At 38.7% G+C, this 24,369-nt stretch overlaps 1 protein-coding gene and 1 long non-coding RNA gene across 3 annotated transcripts in view; one reads left to right on the forward strand and one right to left on the reverse strand.

Annotated features, from left to right (window-relative positions):
* The first annotated feature begins 646 nt into the window (after positions 1-646).
* LOC122147681 lies at positions 647-15,739 on the forward strand. Its single transcript, XR_006161737.1, has 3 exons — positions 647-940; positions 15,308-15,407; positions 15,600-15,739. It is a non-coding gene; the product is annotated as an uncharacterized LOC122147681 (long non-coding RNA).
* The window catches only part of LOC109074523 (neuronal PAS domain-containing protein 1-like), a 41,309-nt gene continuing 26,272 nt past the window's right edge, over positions 9,333-24,369 (reverse strand). For both annotated transcript variants that reach the window (XM_042770933.1, XM_042770934.1), the window contains exons 6-12: positions 18,091-18,265; positions 16,992-17,104; positions 15,717-15,913; positions 15,349-15,455; positions 14,670-14,817; positions 11,462-11,574; positions 9,333-11,379 (exon numbers count right to left, since the gene is read on the reverse strand). In XM_042770933.1, the coding sequence (XP_042626867.1) occupies positions 10,412-11,379; positions 11,462-11,574; positions 14,670-14,817; positions 15,349-15,455; positions 15,717-15,913; positions 16,992-17,104; positions 18,091-18,265 (1,821 nt within the window). In that variant the 3' untranslated portion in view covers positions 9,333-10,411. The remainder of the gene's footprint in view (positions 11,380-11,461; positions 11,575-14,669; positions 14,818-15,348; positions 15,456-15,716; positions 15,914-16,991; positions 17,105-18,090; positions 18,266-24,369) is intronic.

Here is a 24,369-nt window from a genome sequence, read left to right on the forward strand (position 1 = left end):
CCGTGTTTCAGAGGCAACTTTTGAAACTGTAGCTTCCCAAACTGTGCTCTAGTTCAAGTAGTTACACTACGTCTACCTATAATTTTAAAGAAAGGTGTACTTACATCACAAGTTATTAGTAACTATAAAGTAGACCTAAGCATCTTTAGGAATATATAACAATATATTTTGTAGACTTTTTCTTTATTTATTGTTTTGGGTAATGTGACAGAATCACACACACACACACACAAATGCATGTTAATATAAATGAAAACAATTAGGCTGATACATATTACTGCGCGTCATAAAGAATTTTACAATTCTGTTTTCCTGACTCATTTATTTGAGGAAATAAAGGAAAAAGATACTTGAAAATTATTTCACTGCCAAATGATCACAAATGTGCAGGTGTAACATGAAAAAATGGAAAAAAATAAATATAGGATGTGTGTGTTTATGTAGGTAGAACTTTGTACAAATGCAGTCTGATGATTTACCTTAATTACAATAGAGTTTACATTAAAAAAAAAAAACGGCGCATTCAGTAGTTTGGTTCTGTTTTTAAAAAACGTACACAATAAGAAATAAATTATTTCTTTGTGAGTCATCTGAATAGTATAGCTCACTGTACAAAGAATGGTTTTCTACAAAAAAAAAAAATTGTTTAAATTTATATACTGCGCGGGTCGCCTCCCTTGATGAATGAGGGCGGTGTTTCACTAAAGTTCGGAGAGATTCTTCGCGCTCATTGGCTGCCGCCTCTGTGGATACGCTGGTAGCGTAGTGTTGTTTGGTGATGCAAAGCGCGAAAATTAGGCGGCAATACACAACACTTATTATCGTGCTTTACCAGCGAAGACAAATGTGTATCTGTAAAGACGAAGCATTCGAAAGGTCTGAAGATAGAAAGACCGACAAAAGGAAAGACGAGCACAAATCCCTTCTTTTTGTTGGACAGGTAAGTTAATTAATTATTGTGTAGACCTGTCTATAAAAGTCACTAGTATCAGTGTAGTTTACATAGCCTAACTTTTGAGACGGTAATGCTGAAATACGTGTATAACAGCGCAACTGCAACATCGTGATATCGGTAGGCTTCTTGAAAGTATTGAAAATTCACATTGTTTCTAGATTATTGTGTAGAGTGATCAGATGCATTTTAAATAATTGCATAAAGCTTCATAGGTCAAAAAAAAGAACTTTTTTTTTTTTTTTTTTTTTCTGATCCTGACACAAAAGGGCCAGCTAACATTAACTGACTAATCATATCAGCAGCACAAGTGAAAATGTGAATGAGTACTAGTCAGGTGAAATCACTATCATACTAATTAGATTGTAAGAGCAGACTGAGAAGCGCTTCCAATCATTGTGTTCTTGTTAGCAATGGTTATCTCCAAAGAAAAACGTGAGGTTTTACATCAAAAGGGCCTCACATGAAAGAAAATTGCTACAAAGAATATTGCACCTGAAAGAACCATTTACCAGATCATCAAGAACTTCAAGGAGAGAGGTGTTACTGCAGTGAAGAAGCCTTCAGGATAACCCAGAGTGTACAGCAAGCGCCAGGACTGTCTCCTCCTGAAGAGTCAGCTACAGAATTGTGTCGATCTTGCTCAGGAATGGCAGCAGGTTGGTGTGAAGCATCTGCACGCACGGTGAGGCCAAGACTTTTTGACAATGGACTGGTGTCAAGAAGGGCAGCAAAGAAGCCACTTCTCTCCTAAAAAACATCAAGGATAGACTGAAATTCTGCAGGAAGAACAAGGATTGGACAGCAGAAGACTGGTGCAAAGTTATTTTCTTTGATGAAGCTCCCTTCTGAATGTTTGGGACATCTGGAAAATCGATTGTTCGGAGAAGAAAAGGTAAACGTTACCATGAGTCCTGTGACGTGCCAACAGTGAAGCATCCTGAGACCATCCATGTGTGGGGTTGCTTTTCAACCAAGGGAGTGGGGTGTCTCATAATTCTGCCCAAAAACACTGCCATGAAAAAAGAATGGTATCAATAAGGTATCAACACCTCATAAGGCAAGTGGACAAGCAGAAGCCCACAAATTGTGATCAACTCTGAGGCAAAACTAATAAGGCAAAAATGGATCGCCATCATTCAGGATTTGGCCCAAAAGCTAATATCCAGCATGCCAGAGCGAACTGCAGAGGTTATGAAGAACAAGGGTCAACATTGTAACTATTGACTTCTTATATTTTTGCCAATAAAAGCCTTTAAAACATATGATGTGCTTCTACAAAAATCATTGCAAATGTCAGCAAATTTAACGCAGTGACTAGTAAATTATTCCTTTAGTAGCAATACTTTTAAGTACAGTTTTTTAGTACTCTTTCCACCACTGCTAATAAATGTAGTTACACCTGTATGCTACAGGTGCTTGTAGTTATTGCTGCTTGGTTATTAACATTGAGAGCTGAAGAGGGAAGTGAAAACGTTTCTCCATCCATTTCTTGCCTGTTCTCCTCGTGCTCTGGAGTTTTGGTGCAGTTCGTTAGTTACTGATTCCGGGTGTGTTTCAGTGCAGTAGGCCCGCGGTTTGTCTGTCTCTCCCTCAGCGCACGCAGCTCTGCTTCAAATTCAGGGCGTCTACAGGGGCCGCCACATGGCTAAAGGGCACAGCGCCCAAACACACATCCCCACAAGCCAGAATCAGACACCTGTGTTACATGAACTGAGTTCATAATTGCACAGAGCGGCATTTCCATCATGTGGAACCAGTACATTAAACCCAACTTAATTTGTTATTGTCGCAACGTGTGAATTTGCAGCACAAGATCACTGAAAAACACAATGTTTTCCCTATTTATTGCCAAAATTTCCCATAAAAGTAACTAATTCCCATTTATATGTCATTCTGCTCTTAAGAGATGGCCGTGGAGGATATTTTAGAGGAGAAACTTCAGGTCACAGTCGAGTTATCGTATGCGCACGCACATGGTCCGGCCATTCGCCTTTTCTCCCCAACAACTCTGCTTCTTTAGTATGCAATTCCTTTAGTCGTCAAGAGGGAATGATCCTCACACTAATGAACTGAGGCCTGCCACTTGAATGTAAAACAGGTTTTAACCCGTCTTCAATGTCAGAGCCCCTCCCTGGGGTTTCTTGAAACAACACAACACCATCACTAACACCAGCACGCTTCGCGTTTCAATCACAACGTCTGCCTTTGTCTCGACCCTCCGGCCTATTACTCTGACAGCAGACTACTCACCAACTCTGCTTCAAAGACACGGAGCCAGAGTTATGAATCTGTACACGGATTATGATGAACGCCAATCAAAAGTCTTTATTGTGAGCAGAGCGGAAGAGTTGACAGAGTTGGGTAGCTTACATGTGGTCCCAGAGGGAGCTGTTGTTAAAGCAGCTTATCACATCAATCCGATCCATGTTCTTTCATCTTCCCATTCTTTTCCTCTTCTTTTGAACTTGTTAACATGGACCGGTGTGGATTACAAAATTTACACAAGATAATAGCCGATTGTTAATCCCTTTTGAATGTTCACTTTTCAAATCCAAAAGCAATCCCCTTCACGCCATTCAAGACAGTGACTTCAAATATTTAAAGTTTCCAAGCATGCAACTGGTGTAATTTTTTGCCATTGTTTTTTTTTTAGGCTATTCTTGAAAGGATCACTTGGTTGAAAATTAATTCTGTCATCATCTACTCACCATCTTGTCACTGCAAACCTTTACTTACTTAGCTTTAAAAAAAAAAAAAAAACCAAACTAGACATTTTAAACAATGTGCTGGTTGAACCTTTTCATGCATTTACAGTGAATGAAGACAGAAGCTTTTAAGGCTTCAAAATGGATGTAAAAATTAATTAATAGTAGCCAATATCGTAGTATACTTTGTGTGAGAATCAGAATGAATTTTAAGTTCTTGCCATTCTCTTTAACTCTTAAAATCCACCTCTTTGACACTGAAGTAGTGATGTACGATTTATGAACGAATGATTCTTTTGAGCTATATCTTTTTAATGAACTGTTTGATCTGGTTCGCAACAGTTGTCTAAGGCTGCACTTACACTTGGCATTGACATGCGATCACCTTGATCGGATCAAGCAAATCGGATCACCAGTCAATCATGACACGGCGCGTTTACACTTGTCAACATCAAGTGACTTCTCTATCTAGATAAACAATTGGATCGCTCTTTCCCACACAATATTTAAATAAGTCTTACACCATGTCTACACTGGATGCGCGCGATGCGGTGCAACTGCAACAAAATACTGTAGAACCCATTATAATCAAAGATGCTGTCTACACTGGATGTGGTACTGCGTGCAGTGACACGACAAATCCCCGACAGTAAACTGATGCCTCGATCTGTTTATGACGTACTGTTCAAATGATTTGCAACAGTCTCTTTGTCGCATCCAGTGTAGGCAGACTCGCGCTGTTGCCGCACGAAAACTGCAGGTGCGTGATAATTCAGATATGTGTGAATTCAGTTTCTGCTGCTGCTGCTCTATTGTTCTGTATCCTTTTGACAGTTCAGGAGAGAGGGGACGGGGTTGTGATGTCGACCTTGTCTAAATGATTCTTTCACATACTGATCTGGTTCTTTAGTTCAACTCACTGCCTATTCGCACAAGACAAACGGACCACTTTTATAAACTTTGCGGTGCTTTTAGTAGCTTGAAGGACTTAGTACTCCTTCACTATGAAAAGAATGACCAGAATATGGACATTTTTCCATATTTTGTAAACTATGGAATTAAGCAACCAGTACAATATTTTTTTTTTTTTTACAGATTTTTTTTTATAACCAAAAGTCATGGGTTTGGAACATTCGGGTGAATAAATGATGACAGAATTTTTGTTTCAGTTGTCATCATTTATTCACCCTCATGTCATTCCAACCCAGGTAGCCAAAATGGTTTGGCCCAATAATGGCCCAGATCTGGCAGGCCGGAATAAATAACTCGGCCCAGCTGCGGTTGCCAGACTCGGCATGGACATGGGATGAATGACGCCCCAGAATTGGCCCAAATACACTGGCCCGAGTCCGGTTGCCAAAACTGCCGGCATTGGGCCACAATCATGCCGACAAGAATTGTAACACTTACTGGCCCGAGTCTGGGTACGTAAACTGAGCCAACAACACTGGCATTGGGCCACAATCATGCCAACCAAAATGGTACACTTAGCCAGCACTGGTCAGACACTGGGTACTGAAACTGAGCCAACACTAAGTCACAATCATGCCAAAACCTACTAGCCTTGAATTACCCCATAACATCCATATGTGCTTCTTTTCCCCAATTATAAAAAATGACATTATGAAAATATGAGTGATATTAGAATTTATATTAAAAATAAAAAAAACTCCAGGAGCTTCCTCAAGTAAGCGTACCCTAAAAAAAGGACAGACTGACAGAAAGAGAGACAAAAAGGGGAACAATGACACATGGTTTTTCAGACAATCTCAGACTGATAACATACATTTTTTGTAAGAATTTGTTTGCAATCGGGCCTGCTCTTTTCTTCCCCCATCTCTGTACAAAGTGAGCAGCAGCCATTTTTTGATTAACTTTTCAGTCTCTCCATCTAAAGCACTGCCAATACATGTATTTCTTTGCACCGGTTAAAAAAAAAATTAAAATAAAAAAGATCAGTCACCATACTATAGACCAGTGGTGTCAAACTCAATTTCTGCACAGTTTAGCTCCAACCAGCTCCAACTCACACCAGCTTGGAAGTTTCTAATCCTGAAGACCTTGATTAGCTGGATCAGGTGTGCTTGATTATGGTTGGAGCTAAACTCTAACGCTATGTTAGTGAACTCGCTTCATTATAAATAATCATTACTTTGATAATATAGGTGTAGAAAGGTTCATAATATACATGTATTTACATTTATGCATTTAGCAGACGCTTTTATTCAGTGCATTCAGGCTAACATTTTATTTACCTAACGTGTTCCCCTGGGAATTCAACCCACAACCTTTGCACTGCTAACGCAATGCTCTACCACTGAGCCATAGGACAGAGAGAGAAAGAATGTTTACTCACCAGGGTAGCAAGGTCTTCTGGCAATTAGCAGCACAAAAAGCCCATCAGGTTTTGTCATTAGATGTCAAAGCTAGTGTGCATGTCTTGAAACTCATATAGCAAAAATAATGTTAAATTTCCCTTAACCCCTTTAAGCTTGTTTTATTATATGAATTAAATCATTAATTTCCAAATGTAGTTAAAGAAAAAAGAAAATTTTAAATATAAGGAAAAAATATTAATAGGATTTAAAAAATAAAATAAAAAATACACTAAGAAATAACATAACATGGGCAGGTAAACTATATTATGTTTATGTTTAAGTGTCACTGCTACATACTACAGGTGCTGGCCATATAATTAGAATATCATCAAAAAGTTGTTTTATTTCACTAATTCCATTCAAAAAGTGAAACTTGTATATTATATTCATTCATTACACACAGACTGATATATTTCAAATGTTTATTTCTTTTAATTTTGATGATTATAACTGACAACCAAGGAAAATCCCAAATTCAGTATCTCAGAAAATTAGAATATTACTTAAGACCAATACAAAGAAAGGATTTTTAGAAATCTTGGCCAACTGAAAAGTATGAACATGAAAAGTATGAGCATGTACAGCACTCCTTTTGCCTGAATTACTGCAGCAATGCGGCGTGGCATGGAGTCGATCAGTCTGTGGCACTGCTCAGGTGTTACAAGAGCCCAGGTTGCTCTGATAGTGACCTTCAGCTCTTCTGCATTCTTGGGTCTGGTATATCGCATCTTCCTCTTCACAATACCCCATAGATTTTCTATGGGGTTAAGGGTCAGGCAAGTTTGCTGGCCAATTAAGAACAGGGATACCAAGGTCCTTAAACCAGGTACTGGTAGCTTTGGCACTGTGTGCAGGTGCCAAGTCCTGTTGGAAAATGAAATCTGCATCTCCATAAAGTTGGTCAGCAGCAGGAAGCATGAACTCCGCTAAAACTTCCTGGTATATGGCTGCGTTGACCTTGGCTTGGACCTCAGAAAACACAGTGGACCAACACCAGCAGATGACATGGCACCCCAAATCATCACTGACTGTGGAAACTTTACACTGGACCTCAAGCAACGTGGATTGTGTGCCTCTCTTCTCTTCCTCCAGACTCTGGGACCCTGATTTCCAAAGGAAATGCAAAATTTACTTTCATCAGAGAACATTACTTTGGACCACTCAGCAGCAGTCCAGTCCTTTTTGTCTTTAGCCCAGGCGAGACGCTTCTGACGCTGTCTGTTGTTCAAGAGTGGCTTGACACAAGGAATGCTACAGCTGAAACCCATGTCTTGCATACGTCTGTGCGTAGTGGTTCTTGAAGCACTGACTCCAGCTGCAGTCCACTCTTTGTGAATCTTCCCCACATTTTTCGAATGGGTTTTGTTTCACAATCCTCTCCAGGGTGCGGTTATCCCTATTGCTTGTACACTTTTTTTTTTTCTACCACATCTTTTCCTTCCCTTCGCCTCTCTATTAATGTGCTTGGACACAGAGCTCTGTGAACAGCCAGCCTCTTTTGCAATGACCTTTTGTGTCTTGCCCTCCTTGTGCAAGGTGTCAATGGACGTCTTGTGGACAACTGTCAAGTCAGCAGTTTTCCCCATGATTGTGTAGCCTACAGGACTAGACTGAGAGACCATTTAAAGGGCTTTGCAGGTGTTTTGAGTTAATTAGCTGATTAGAGTGTGGCACCAGGTGTCTTCAATATTGAACCTTTTCACAATATTCTAATTTTCTGAGATACAGAATCTGGGATTTTCCTTAGTTGTCAGTTATAATCATCAAAATTATAAGAAATAAACATTTGAAATATATTAGTCTGTGTGTAATGAATGAATATAATATACAAGTTTCACTTTTTGAACGGAATTAGTGAAATAATTTTTTTTGATGATATTCTAATTATATGACCAGCACCTGTATTTACCACATTGTAAACAGAGACCCACCCCCAGCACAAAACCTAAACTGGTCCGAGTCTGCATAGCCATATCTCAGCCAAAATCAGACCAGCCCTGTGTTCCGTAATTGGGCTGAATGTGGATAAATGTGCCAAGTCTTAGTGCAAAATGGGCCAAATCCGCACATCCAAAGCCTAGCCAAATCTGGCAACCATTACTGGGCCAGAGCTGGCTCACATTTCGCTGCCAGAACAAGGCCGAGTGAGCCGACACTCAGCTGCAACTGGCCCGATTGTGCTGGCTACCTGGGAAAACCCTTTTAATTTCTTTATTCATGAACTACTGGCATTTGGCATCTTGACGGGTCATGTTTGAATATGCTATGGACAGAATGACAGCACAAAGAAATTATTGGAATAGAGTTTATTATTGTTTGGATTATCATAATCGTTTTTACAGTGTATCATTTTCATTTAATGCTCATGGTTCTGTATTTTCACAAACATCTCATCATAAAGAAGTTAGAATCACAGTGATGGTAAAGGTTAAGGGAACACCAACTCGTGCTGATGTTTCAGGACTGATTCTCTTAACTATTTACATATTCACCCTCAATCACAAATAGAAATTAAAACTGTCATATATCATTTAGTGCTACTGAAAACCATCATATCTGGTAATACTGCATGGGCAGAGAAACCCGCATACACAAAAAAACAAAAAAACAAAACAATAAAAAACAGAAATTGTTCACATGGTGAAACTTGTATCTGTCCACTTATAATTAGTGACTGCTTAAAGCACATTTTGTTATCTTCAGTGTGATTTCATCAGTTACCAGAACTTATAGTTTTTGTGGTCCACTTACAATGTCCATATTTTTGTTCATAAAACTATTTTAGTTACTACATCCTAAAAGGGGTTGAATTTTTGTCATCTATTCATCCTTCATGAAAGTTACCCATACGGTTTCGTACATTTTTACACATTTAATCAACATAGACCTTATTGTACTACACCCTGACTGCAAAATTTAGTGAGCAAAGAAAACTTTGACGTTAGCGTGTTTCTAAGCCAACAATTCTTTGGGCACAAAGTAAATATTATAAACACAAGCATTGTTGCAATGCATTCTGGGACGTACAATGAAATGAGACCTTAGAATCTGGCCAAAATTAGGTCTCTCAATTTTACTGTCTATGTCTCACATCAAGAGCATGTAAGATGCCTTACAATGCTACGCAGCTCACTAGGTTTTGGAACAGTGTGCCTCAGCTTTACATAGTGGGGTGAATCTCACAGTGTCACAGGTAATATTTTACCCCCAAATCCCCCCAAAAAATAAAAAATTATGTATGGGACCATTAAGACTTTTTGCAGTGGTATTATTTTAATGAAACAATTTAAAAAACTTTATTAAATTCTTTTTTTTTTTTTTTGTAGTTCACATTTCAATAATGTCATAACACAGGAAAAAATATAATTAATTTCTTTGAATTTTGGAGTGAAATATGACCTGGACATGTTTGACAAACTTTATGAAATTCGTCCAGTGGATATTTCATTTTAAAATTAAACATTACACCTTTACATAACAGACAATGTTCTCCACACTGTAGTTTTCCGAATCATCTGCGCATTTCTTGCACTACTACTGTAAACCTAATTCTTGTGGTTTTTACAGTAGGAGAATTAGAATGTCTGGCCATGGATGAAGTGCTATGTGTATGCAACAATACACTGTAAGTGCTTGGACATGATACATGACAAATAGACACACTTAACTACCACCCCCACCCCCCCAAATCCCCCAAAATGTCTTATAGGAAGATTAGTCCATGATATTTGCTCATGACTTGGGAAAAAAAACAATTCTTTTGGAGCATTTGCATGTATGGAGTCTCTCAACTCAGCGTTATCTATATATGGCTATGACCTTGAATTAATTTTTTTTTTTCAAATGGTTCTTTTAAGATGTTAAGACAATTCTTTTTTAATACAAAAATGAAAATTCTACACTGTTCAAAAGTTCTAATCTTTATTTTCAGTAAGACCCCTCTGTCAGTCAGGTACCTGTGGACTGTGCTTTATGTATTGTTTCCTTAAAGTCTTATTTAGCAATTGCCGCCAATCTGCTTTTGTCCATACAGTACTTGCATATTCCTGTGTGGTTTCTTAAATTCATGGGGACTTGGAAAAAAATTACAGGTGGGCCCATCTCCCTAGGGGTCAAAGAGGACATTTGTATGCAACCCTTATCAAAGGTTCCAGGACAACGTCCTTGGCTCTCCTTTCACATGACGGCCCTGTATTTCCAGTGGTGTAGGCCTCAATGTTGGCCCCTTTGTGTAGGTTGCATGATGTCTTTCATATGTTCATTATGGCTTTGGCTGCTTGTCCAGAGAGAGGAAGACACACTAACAAATTAACAGAGAAAAGTCTGGAGAGGATGCTCTCCTTCACATTTTTTCCTCTCTTTGTCTTTGCCCCTCAATCCTCATCTGTCCCTGCTGCCCCCCTCAGTCCATTCATACAGAAGGGCAGAGGTGGAGGAAAAATGGGTTCAGCTGGAGAAAAACCGTTAAAGGAAGGCAGAGATGCAATCCTTTGCAAGTGGGGAAAGAAAGCGGGAGTTTTGGCCACATGGTCTGAGCGGTGCCCTTCAGTGTGAGCTGTTGGCATCTCAGGTGGGGCGTAGCGAATAGTGCTGGGAGCATAGAGACTCTGGGGCCCCTGTGGGCCAAGAGCCAGGGGGTGAAAGAGAACATGTCCTGCAGCCCCACTTGCAGTCAGTCTCTGCAGTAGTTCAAAGTCTGGAGCGCGCCCTCCGTGGATAGACCGATCATCTCTGGGCATGGATGTGGCAGGAATGGTTGGCGACAGGGTTGGGGAAGGGGGGTTAAACAGACCCTTGGATGAAGCTTCTGTAGGGGTGGAATTTTGAGGATGGGAAGGTGGACTGCTGCCATTGGTTCCTCCACTGCTGGGCTGAGCTTGGCTCCAGTGCCTCCCAGAACCTGGGCCTACAGTTGTTCCCATCACTTCTTGTTCAGTCTTAATATTCGACCCTGAATTGGTCACCACACTCTTAAGATGCTGGATCACTGCACGGCCATTGTGGATTTTACCTGCTCCATTGGCCCCATTGCCTTGTTTCAATGGCCCCTCTTCTCTCTTCACCCGTTTGCTGGTGAGGTTGTGGTCCCACTCGTTCTCCCTCTCATCGTCCTCTTCCACCTCGCTGTCACTGGCTTGGTCTGAGGAGGGACATGGGCTGTCCTCTCTTTGCCTGAACACCTCCATCCGCCTCCTTGCCACAGGAGGGCCGCTTTCAGCATCAGACTGGTGCAATCTCTTCCTGGTGTTCTCTGATTGGCTGGCAGCAGTGTGCGAGAATGCTTCTTTCCCCTTGTGGTCTGTCTCGGGCCTGCCTTTCAATGGTTGTGTCCCTGTGGAGCCTGGAGTAAAGAAAACTCTGCTGATTTTGGCAGTTGAGTAACGTACTACCAGTGTGGTGGGTATGTGGGGCTAAAAGCATACCTTGTGCCTTTGGAGAGGTGTCGCATGGGGAGGAGCTTGCTTGAAGCCGCTCTGCCCTCAGGCTTTCTGGGAGTTGTAATAAGTCCAGAGGCATGTCTGCCAGCTCTGGGCGACTGAAAATACAGATAAAAGAGTGTGAGAAGTTTACCTCAGGGAGCTTTACACATTTAAAGCAACACTATGTAAATTTTGGTGCTCTAGCGGTTAATAAACGCATCCCGCGGAAGAACATTATAACCAGAGCTACTTCTCCAAGTTTATGTCGATGGCAATTCACCCAGGTATGTGTTACTCCGCAGCGGTGACAACCCGAACAGGCTACAATAGTCCAAAAATAATCACTTATTATAAATTTACCGTATTGATTTGGTGTAAGACAAAAAGGCGTTTTGGTAGATGAATTTATGATGTACTTGCTCATTATATACATTTTGAAAATTTTGAACACAGAAAAAGTTACATAGTGTTGCTTTAACAGTCTAAATGCTAAACCCTGTGCCACAGGTTAACAGAGCATTCTCCAATCATTTACAATGGTTTAATCACACAACAGAAGATTGTACAAATACTTACTTGGTAACTCTAACTCTTTCATTTTCGCTTTTGAATTTGCAATCTTGGTGTTACATTTTACAAGAAAAGATGATTGTCTGTTGCGCTTAAGACTAAAACGAATGCTTGAAAAATAGATTTATTATGTTCTTAAATATGTGACCAAGTATGGTGTCCTATACTCAGAATTTGTGCTTTGCATTTATCCCATCCAGTTGCACACACAGCGGTGGATGGAGAACACACACACACACACACCCAGAGCAGTAGGCAACCATTTTTGCTGTGCCACCCGGGGAGCAGTTGGGGGTTCGGTGCCTTGCTCAAGGGCACCTCAGCTATGGGTAAAGAGGATGGAAGAGAGCACTGTTCATTCACTCCCCACACCTACATTTCCCAACAGTACTGAGACTCACACCCGCAACCTTTGGGATACAAATCTGTATCAATACCACTGTACAATACCAAACTAACTTATAAAACATTTATTAACAAAAATGATGACACCACATGCTGTATTGTATATAGACCATAGACTGTATAAAAACATGGACGTGGACGTGTCTGCGACATCACCCGTAGGTTTCTGAAGATCATTTTTGAAGCCTAAAGTGGGCGGAGCGGGCCATCGCCATCTTGGCAGCGTGTCCCCACACATCACTCTTGGTTAATCCAAAAGGGGCAACGAGACGAGACGTGGGTGGAGCTGGATGCTGAAACCATGCCCACATAGCTCGATGGTGGTATCAGCAGCGGCAATCCACCTGTCACTCAAGTGGCCACGCCCTTAATTATGCAGAAATTAAGGCTTAATATAATTTAAATGGATGAGTTATTAAAAAAATTCACCCCCCTCACAGTTGTCATGAAAGGCAAAATTGCCTTTTTGTACCAGACTGTAAACATTTTTTTTTCTGCTGTAAAGTTGAGCATTTTAACATGGGAGGTCTATGGGATTGACTCCCTTTTGTAGCCAGCCTCTAGCGGCCAGTCAATGAATTGCAGTTTAAGTCCCTTCCATGTTGGTTTTAAGAGAGAGACCGGAAGGTTGGCACTTGATATAGACTAATAAATTACATAGTTTAGCAAACACTGTGAAATCAAATAAAAAATAAATAAATAAAAAATTAAAAGCCCCCGTAGCATGACATCAGGTAAACAACAAAGACAAGAGGCTTTTGAAAATGAAAACAATTTTTTATTTTTTTTTGCCAAGTAAACCAACATATTCATATTCTCTGGTCTTTTACTTTACTTTTACATCGCATGAAAACCAAACCTTCTGTCAGTCATTGTTTCCTCAGTATTCATGTCATTTTTGCCACATGCACCTTTGTGATCATGTGAACGTGGCGAGGATAAACCAGGCTATTCACCCAAAGCGCTCTCACTGAAAGCACCTCTCTCAGTCTCTTCACGTGATCAGTGAACTGATTCCTTTTGCACTGTGTTTCACTCTGCAGCACAACCAGTATGGAGCAGAGCAGAAGCTTTTAGTTTACAACTGTAGCGTTAGTTGTCCAGCTGAACTAAATGGTTTTTATTTCTATAAAAAGCAAAACAACAGTGGGGGTGGTACAGTTGTGGGCATGTATTCAGTGTAGTTTTATCTTGTTGTTTATTTTATATATGGTCTGGCATCCTTTTTTTGAAATCACTGAACAGCACATTGGTCTACTGTCATTTTTATTTGTGCTCCTATGAATACATTTTACAAAGTGGAAAAAATATATCCAAAATGGCAGACGGATCGAGAGAAGTGATAAAATGTATTGAAATTTATAATGGTTTGATCTAATTAAAGTTTACTAATACAAAAAAGGAATCCCAGAATGCACTGCAACAAGCTCAGTAAAAATCGAAGATGGCAGACAAATTAAGAGAGGTTCTAGTAAAGTCAAGTCACCTTTATTTATATAGCGCTTTATACAATACTGTTTGTGTTAAAGCAGCTTTCTAGATAAAGTTCTGACATATTTAAAGTGTATGCTATGTATTTTATACTTTTTAGAGTATTGTGTCGTTTTCTTAACAACATGTGCTAATGGCAAACACTATTAGAGTCAACTGTAAACAGAATTTCTCGTGTGCTGTGCAGCAGAACTGCTTTACTCCTGGAGTCAGTAACCTTTGCTGACTGTGTAAAACGTTCCAAATCAGTCACAGGAAGGTACCTTACCAGTAAGCAGCAACAAAGTTCACTAGATTTTGGAACACAGCTACAGAGTTTCCTCCTCACAGAGATTAACAGCATGGTAAGAGATGTACTCGCTTGTGATACCGCTTCCAAACACACACATGGACTAGAAAAGCCCTTCTGAACATGAACTTGTCTCCAGCAGAGTGCTATAGAAGTTAATTAGCTATCGTAATTACAAAGCTAATTAACTAAAACACCATTCAGCCAGAAAATGTTGACATCCATTCGGTGTAATTATATATCCCCAGTCCAATTATCACTGAAATTCAGCCAATTTTTTTCTTGTTTTTTTCTGACTTTGAACGTGTGCACTTGTATGATGAAGATTACTGTAGACAGATGGAGAGGAAGAGCGCTTACGAGGGCTTCTGTGGAAACTCTCAGCACATTAACTTTTTTTTTTTTTTTTTTTATGTATCACAAAACACAAACACACAAGGTCACTAAGAAACTGACCTGAGCACATAGTTGACCCAGATGACGTTACGCTCATGGGGCGCTTTGTGGTTAATGGACACGGTGGCACAGGACTGAATCCACAGATAGCCTCCTCTCCTCTGCAGCCAGCGATAGTACCCCGTCACAACCTGCCCTTTCCGCAGCACTAAGAGAGAATGAAAAAAGATATTGTTAATTAAGGAGTCTGATTAAATATTAGATTTTAAAATGCAAAAAACACATGAGATGGCTAAAAAAAAAGATACATTATAAATCCTAGATGTGGAAAAGAGTTTATTTGGCTAGGGGGTGCTGTTGTCAAAATGTATACAGCAGCTTCAGGTTCTTAAACTGACAACAGTTACAGCTGCTCTTTAATGATGAAAAAAAAAGTTATTTTCCCGTTCTATTCCTTTTATTATCCACCTTTTTTCTTGCCAGCCTCACTAAAGCTCTTCATATTTCCTTTTCATCCTACAATCTAGTTAAAAGCTAATAGCCTGCTGTTGGTCATTATGACAAAATAAAATCCAATAATGTGATTGACATGAAATGTGTACTAATAAATAAATAAAAATACATGAATATGATTTCTTTTATATAATGTACAACTTTGCGATAGATGTGTGATGTGGAATAAGCTTTTTTTTTTTTAGAGATGGGGTTGCAGGTAGATCACAAATCCTGACAGGCTTACAGTCTTCGTGGCTCTGTCTGATGGTGTCTAGGTCTTCTGCATGGATGAAGTGGTAGCAGGTACGTCCAACCACCTCAGCTGGGCTCAGGTCCATATACTCTGATATCCTACAAAATCCACATGTAAGAGTGACACTGTCTATGTCACTGGTATTTGATTTGGCCACCAAATGAGTTTTTATTTGGAGTGCATGTAAATTATCTAATTTTTCAAACATACTTTCAGCCATGTAATGTAATTCTATTCCACAGGCCTGAGATGTAGTGTTGATGTGACAACACATATTTGGCACACATTATCATTTACACCAATTGGGGCAAACACTAGGGCAAAGGTAACTGAGAGTGAAAGGCATGCTGGTGGGTTACCTGTTCTCACAGTAGGTGACCTGCAGGTCCATGTTGACTCTGAAGACAAACATGTGACTTTCCATGCGCACCTCATTGAGCGTGGAGGGCGGAAGTGTGTGAGCCAGAGCGACCAATCCCATTGGTCGATGCAAGGCACGGGAGGAGCCTGGCACCAGAGCTGGCCGACACCGAATCCGACCTGTCACATGAATCACCTGATAAGAAATCAAATGAGCAGTTCAGTTTATGAAATCATTCAATCATAAAAAATGGGTAAATGCTAATATGCTAGTCCAGCGGTTCCCAACCACGTTCCATGAGCCCCCTACTTACAATTTTATGTATGCACGGTATTTATACCTGTATTTTACATTATCTCTAATTGTATAATAAAATGCCACTTATACACTGATGCAAAATAAGTTGCACTGGGAGAGAATTGCATTGTGTTAATGGTTGGCTAATATTATTCACAATTCTGACACATTGATGGTATGAGACTCTTTGTGCTGGTTTGAACAGATGCATTAAAACTATGGAAGCCCATTTCCGCCACTGAATAAAAAATAAAAGATAATTGTGACTTTTTCTCTCACAATTCTGAGAAAAATTTAAAATGGCAAGTTAAAAGTCAGAATTGTGAGATATAAAGTCAGAATTTCGAGATAAGAACTCACAATTTTGCCTTTTTTTCTCACAATTCCAAGTTAAAGTATTTTCCCAGAATTGCGAGTTGATCACAATTCTGACTTAATTACTCGCAAATGTGAGTTTATATCACACAATTCTGACTTTTAGTTTGTATCATGCAATTCTGAGAAAAAAAAAGTCAGAATTGTGAGTTTGTATCATGCAATTACGAGAAGAATGTGAGATTACTGTACGTCAGAATTGTGAGATAAAAAGTCGCAATTACCTTTTTATTTTTTATTCAGTGGTGGAAACGGGCTTCCATAATTAACTATGGAAGTTCGTTTCTGCCACTGAATAAAAAAATAAATGTTAATTCTGACTTTTTTTTCTCGCAATTGTGAGTTTACATCTTTCAATTCAGACTTTTTTCTCAAAATTGAGAAATGAGATAAAAAGCGGAAGTACCCCCTTTTTTTCGGTGGCGGAAATGGGCTTCCTTAATTAACAGACATTTATTCAAGTTCCAGTGTTTATCATACAGAATTTTCACACTGAACATTTGTCTTTGTGTACAAATGCCTTAAGACTACAGAAGAAAATCCTTAACATTTGAGCCACAATTTAACACACGAGACAGTATGTTTCACATGAAGGACTCACTTTATAGCCCGAGGATTTAATGTGGAGGCCACGCTTGGTGAGGGTGGATTTCATCCTGATGAAGAAGCCACGTTCTGATAACTCACTGACTGGAGAACGGGGACTAGATGGTGCTACAGGAAAAAACACACACATCACAAAGATATCCATCCTTTGAACAATATTTCACTACCCACGGATATATGTCAACAAAAATGAACAGCTAGTACAGTCATCCTCCGGGAGGGCCAATGTCCTGCAGATTTTAGCTCCAACCCACCTGCCTGGAAGATTCTAGTGAGTCTGTAGAGTTTGATTAATTTGTTCAGGTGTGTTTAATTAGGGTTGGAGCTAAACTATGCAGGACAGTGGCCCTCCAGGAAAGGTATGGGTTACTCCTGAGGTAGACAGTCAACACAGTTATGGAAAATTGTAACTTTGTGTTTTGGTGAATTCATGTTAAATTTTATGATCTCATTTGTAAGGAAGCTTTTTTTTTGTACAAAGTTTAGGGGTGGACCTTTATGCTTTTTTTGTCTAAAAATTTTCTTTTTGCAGATGACCCAAATTCACAAGAATTTGCCAAAATGTAAAATCGTAAAATTTTCTCATTAGTTCAGGTTGGAGCAGCTCAGAACAAGCAATGTGGAGGAATAAAGGAAATGTTCAGTATCATTTTATTTTTACAAGTGGTCCACTAACCATATATATATATATATATATATATATATATATATATATATTTGGCACCAACAGCAGACATATTTTAGTTTTTCATGATTATTTTCCACCCTCTCTCTGACACTTAGAATGAAACAAGCATGTTTTTGCTGCTGTGCTTCAAGCCTTCTATGCAAATACCCTTTTGAAAATGAGAAACATCACTTTCCTGCAGAGCTGCTGGTGTTCTGGCTATTGGTGTGCCAACACCAAATAGTGTATTTGGGTGGTCGTTTTAATGCATGTATCTTATTGATGACAAAAAGTTATTCCGGCAGCATAGTTTCTTTATAGGTTTTGAGTTCTGAAATTTACAGTATAATTTTTGTGTATCAATTATTTTGTGTCAAAAAAAAAAAAATCAGATTTGAATAAAGCTAGACCTCTGAAGGCGAGTTACCTGGTTCTGGAGTGCCGGCCAGTGAGGATGTGGAGGCGGAGCTTGAAGCGCTCTCGTGGGACGTTTGACAGCCTGCCTCTGCCCGGAGGTGTGGCCTAATGCCAAGACGCTCCGCCATTTCAACATGATCCGCAGGGTGGATGTAATCGAACACGCTACTGCCAGTCAACTCAACCTAAACATGCGGATACACACATAAGCATGCTCACAGATCAATACTGAGTAACATTCACATAAGAAACATGACATAAATCACAACACATGGCTAACAGCCAATGAGAGACCTTGAAAAACACAAGCTCGTCTGTAGCTATTCCTACATTTGTAATGTGTAAGTGTACACACACACTCCAAAATCCTTACACTTGGGAAGCAAACATCAGAGAGATAAAAGCAATGCTACACATGAAACATTAATTATAGCGTACCATGACCTAGACTGAATATTCTACCTTCTGCATTTTACAACATGTATAAGAAACTCAAACAGGTGAGCTTCATAAAACAAACTGACCATGTATAACTTAATGTTACGAATCGTTGCGCTTCATTTATATTCATAAAGTTCTGGCGTCTCACACTCATGTTATTCAAATCTGTGCTTTTCCTTCTTCTGTGAAACACAAAAGCATGTCCAAGCTGCTCTTTTTCATACAAACAAAAGTGAAAGGGGACCAAGATGGTCAAGATTCAAAGGGACAAAAAAGAAAGTCAGTTCTAAACCAGTGGTTCTCAACCATTTTGATTCCAAGGCCCCTCATTGTTCACTACAATATCTGAATGCCCAACAAACCTAGTTTCTGTACATTTCAATCTAAATTAGTATTAGTATTTTCACCAACAACAACAAAAAAGGTTTTAAGCCAGTTATTTCTATATCTTTTGCTGTAGTGTGTCAATATGAAAATATATAAGAAATATCTTTATATTTGCATTAACGTATTTTAATGCTTATTATGTAAGTTATTTTGAGGCCCCCTAGTTGATAACAGCTGTCCTTTACAATATGATGTGATATATTTATAAATTATGAAATAACTGTATCAATTTCTTCAAGATGTATTTTGTTTATAATTTTTAATTTTATTTGTGAGACTTAAAAAATAGGAATGGTCATACAGATTTTTATGGTTAAAAAATAAATAAATAAAGTAGTGCTGTCAAACTGATTAATAGTGATTTATCACATCCAAAATAAAAGTTTGTGTTTACAAAATATATGTGTGTGTGTACTGTATATATTTATTATGTTTATATAAATATACACACATGCATGTGTATATTTGTATTGTATTTGTATATTGTATATGTGTATATTATGTTCATATATTAAATATATTTATATTTAATATAATTTATATTAATTATAAATATATTTTTCAAAATATATATTGTATGTGTGTATTTATATATACATAATACATAAAATATACACAGTACACATATATTATGTAAACACAAACTTTTATTTTGGATGCAATTAATCGATTTGGCAGCACTAAAATAAAGAAAAAGGGGGAAAACTGACCTTTCTTAGTATATTAAAAAAAGAGCAGCCTGGACATTCTGGAAAACATCTCCTTTTGTGTTGCACAAAAGAAAGAAAGGGATTGGAATGATGGGTACATGAGTACACGTGATATATATATATCAAGATAAAAGGCCGGTTTCTCCCTCACACCCTTGTCTGTGGGACAAAAGGTCCCATTTATTATGGGATTAGATCCATTTACGGAGGGATTTAAAGGATTTTCTGCTGGCCGTCAAGGACACTAAAGTGTGTGCGCAAGGCAGGTTGCATGCAAACAGAGGGAAGAGCAGAAAGAAGAGGTATAGAGGGTGGAGTAAAGAGCGGAGCTGTGTAATTGGGGATCAGTTGAGGGATGAATTGTGAAGAGTCTGGGGTTTTAAGCCCATGTCGGCTAATTGACAGGTAAAGATGGAGGTAAATCCAGCAGACAGGTGGTCTGACTTGGAGAACTTAATCTGATCCACAATGCTTTGGAGAGGATTGTTCAGTTTGTTGGTGTGGCACTGATGGGATCTCAGATGTTTGGATGCAAGAAGCCACCAAAGGTGCATGCAGAGCTTTTGGGAAATATCAATTAAAAGGATTCACTGGAGGACCCTAGGTTTGTAAGAATAAACACAATTGAAAAAGAATGCAATTCGAGGTGTAGAATAGCATTTGGAAGTCTCGTTTACTGCAATGAATCTGTTCATTAACAATTCATTTCAAGGAACCCATTTCAATGAATGGTTCACTGATTCATTCTCTGCTACATTTAAGTATTTATTTATTTATTTTACATTTTACTTTCCAATACTAAAGTACAAATAACTTTTTACTTCCACTAGTACATTGGTTGTACATTGGCTATATACCTGGACTTTAACTTGATCAAAACTTTCACAAAATACCAATATAAAATACATAATAAAATGTATAGAATATATTTATTTCAAACTGTGTCTTCCATGGATGCTGTGATTTTAAAAGGCTATGTCAAGTTAAAACAGAGGAACTTTGAAAGCTTGTCTCGAGACGCCTGCATTGTTACGCTCCATCTTGCTGTTTTTGAACACAAGAACACGTCCTGTATGAACAGCTCCTTACTTATTCTGTGCTGCTGCTCTCAGTAAGTGTGGTGTCCTGTAGTAGCGCGTGTCAGGGTCCATTCACACAGGACACGTTCTTGCATTCGAAATCGGCTAGCTGCAGTGAAATTGGAATAAAACACAAGTGTCTTGAGACACTTAAGTTTAACTGTGTTTAACTTGACACAGTAGTGCAGCAACACACAAACACTGCAGTGCCATACACTACCATTTAAAAGTCTGGGGGAAATAAGAATTTAGTTTGAATTTCTAAATTACCTTTTGACAGCCATAATAAGAACCCAAAAGCCAAAAAATCAGACATCAAAAGATCTGTAAAGTGCCAGAGAGATGCTCAAGAAATGAGAAATGGAAGAACTGAGAAAAGGTTGTTGGTAAGTGTTAAGAAGAGGGTTACGAAGAGAGGGAAAGAGCAAGAGAAAGGAATGATATAAATAATAGCTAGGATTTAATATGTATGAGGCGTCCGGGCAGTTGTCCACAACACTCTCTCAGTCTGCTTCTGACTGATGGAAGAGGAGCAAGAGAAGAGGACGAGGAGGAGGCAGAGGAAGAGATGGGGAGGGGGCAAGGTGATGGGTCTGCATACTAATCAGCCCAGGATCAATTTCCCACCCCATACACCCCTCCACATTTCCCAGATGCTGTGGCTTTGGCCGTGGAGAGGAGAAGAGAGGCTAAGCTCCTAGACCTCCATCTTGGCCTGGAGCTGGTAGCAGGCATATCATCCCGCTCTCAAGGTCCCTGACCCTGTGTAATCCGCCTAAGGAACCCTACTGTCTTTCGAGAGGTCACAAGGATTAACCAGAATGGATGGCTCTATCTACGATGGCGTGTCATGACCTCTGACACAAGGTAACAAGTGGGGTCTTATGCTTACAGTTAATGTATTTCCTCCTGTGTGACCTCTGAGACCCAGACAGAGGCCGGAGTGAAGGACCGTGGCAGTGTAAACGCTACCAGGCAGCAGTTGGACACTCTTGACTAAACTGATATTTTTGTGACCCTAAAAACCTTCTGATCTTAGGCTTTTTAAATGCATGTAATTATTTTTGTATACAAAAATAGAGTCAGTCCAATTTAATATATATATAATAATAAATAAAAAAAAAAAAAATAAAAAAAACAACTAGAATAAAAAAAAAAAAATGTCAATATGAAATTATATTTTCTTATTTGAACCAGATAATAAAGGAAATGCAACAAGTGTCCAACATTCCTGGAGGTCCCCCACAGACAACATCCAGAAGAATCTAGACGAATGGTGGCAATTTTGACGCATTTGAAATTTAGGAAAATTTGTATGACTTTACTAATATTTTAAAATGTAGAAACAGGGTAATAATACATTGGCTATTCTCCAAAACCTAGCATGCAGCCTTTCTTGACTGATCCAGACATGAAAGCTGTTCAAACATGAAACATCTTTTCAAGATTTCTGCAAAATTTTGCTGGCCCAAAAAGTCAATTGTCTATTGTTAGTAATGTAGCGATGCACTAATCACACCTCATATACAGTAGAAGTCACTTTCAAACCAAGCAGCTTTCTGTTGGTCAGTGCAGCAACATATTGTAATTGTGTGAGGAATATTTCGCCCTCATGCAAAATTCTAGATTGCATGGATTCCTTTACACTGAAGGTAATCCCAGAATGCACTGTGCCAAGCTCAGTAAAAGAATTCAAGATTGCAGACATGAAATTTTAACCAAAAATAAACATTCATCGGTGAATACAGAAAACCATCAATAAAAATAGTTCACTATAATATATGCAATAAAAGTTGTATATACATAAATATTTAATCTAATTAAATATTTAATATAAACCCAATATTTTTGTCTGATATGTATTTTTAAGTGAATTACTAATGTCAGACTGTATTAGAATCAATTGTGAGACTCGTGTCTGATGCATTTTTTGCGAGTAATGCTGTTTTGTGTGAGGAGTTTCTATTTCAAATCAGTTAATTTATGATTCAGGATGCTGCCTAAAGGTACGGTCACCTTTACCATTGTTTGATGAATGTCCACAGATGAAATCCATTCATTTTAATAGTTAATAATTCCACACAATCTGGAATTTTGCATGAGGTCAAAATATTTGGAATGGGTTCAAGTCAGTGTCCGCTGCATTGACCAATAGAAAGAGATTTGCTGCTAGAGCCTTTTCACTGGGGAACGAGCTCCAGTGAAACAACGCTGTGCCCCAGTAAAATAACTAAATACTTACAGTATGTGGCAGTGAAGATTACCAACCTGAAAATCAATCATCTTATCTTCATTATCACTCATTATACATCAAAATGTGTGAATGCATGCTTGAGACATTGTTGGTCATTCTATAAAAATTTTTAAAAAAAACTAACAATGATACTGATTATATAATAATAATAATTCTGCTACTAATACAGCATAAAATGTACTAAGATCTGATGAACTGCTGGGTTAATGAATATTAATCACATGGTTTGTGTTTGTTCTATCTAATTTGCTGAAATGAAAACAGTGACGGTTATAGGTGAGCGCCAACCAATGAGATTGCCGATTGCCATGTGTGAGAGACACTGAGTGCTGTCAGCTAAGCGACGGCGAGTCGGGCGCCTTCACGCCAGAGTTTTATGCTGTGGCAAACATGCTGAAAAACTTGAAAATATGAGCACACTTGATGTGCTTGTGCCCTAGTGCTAGAAAAGGCTAGAAACGCCCCTGGCTGCTGCACCTTGACAATCTGGTTCAAACTAGAAAGAATCATTAGTTTCTAGACAACCAGACAAAATAAAACTTCTTTTGAACATGCGTCCTTCTCGTGTAGGTATTTGGGAATCAGAGCTTGTCAATAATGAAACAGCAAGACGGAAATAAAGGGCTGACCACTTACAATTCCACTTGTTCTCCTCAACCGGCCGAACTCATTCACATCTATTTTCCCTCCTAATCTCACTATCTGTCCTCCCATCCCCCCTCACACCCTGTGTGTTTATGTATGTGTGTGTGTACTCTTTTTTGCCACACAATCAATGTGGCTTTTAAGATGTCTATCGATTTGTTCCCGAGACAGACCTCGGCTCGCTGGAGCGACGCTTTGATTGCTGTGCGAGTAATTACTGTTATTATTTATGCATCTGGGTGAAATGGCAGGACTTAACATTCCCTGTACAAGAGACCACAGGCAATCAACAGAGAGAAAGCACCTGGAGAGACGAGAGGCTCAAGAGAGGAAGAGAGCTGGAGAAATGAGCACGGGGACACAGGGAAATTCACAATACACAAAAAACACAATCATAGATGAACACAGATGTAAGTATATGCAGAAACTAGGACTGTCAATCGATTTCAGATATAAACTGAATTAACTGCGAGACATGTCGATTAATTAATCTCTCACATTAATGTCATATTTTAATATTTGTCCAATATAGACATACTGATCTACACAATAAGCATTCTTGCATTTCATGTTATAACATACACGAAAAAACAATATTAAAATGTAATATTTAAAATATAACAAAAAATAATTATAATGATAATTTAAAATATTAATTGTTTATCTAATAAATAAAATTTAAAAAAACAAATGTCTTTCTATGATATAATTGTTTGTCAGACTGATGTCTTTGGCCTTTGTGTCACTTTTTTTTTCAGTGTCTCACGCCATGA

Source organism: Cyprinus carpio, chromosome A15 (assembly GCF_018340385.1).
Source record: "Cyprinus carpio isolate SPL01 chromosome A15, ASM1834038v1, whole genome shotgun sequence".
Classification (NCBI taxonomy): domain Eukaryota; kingdom Metazoa; phylum Chordata; class Actinopteri; order Cypriniformes; family Cyprinidae; genus Cyprinus; species Cyprinus carpio.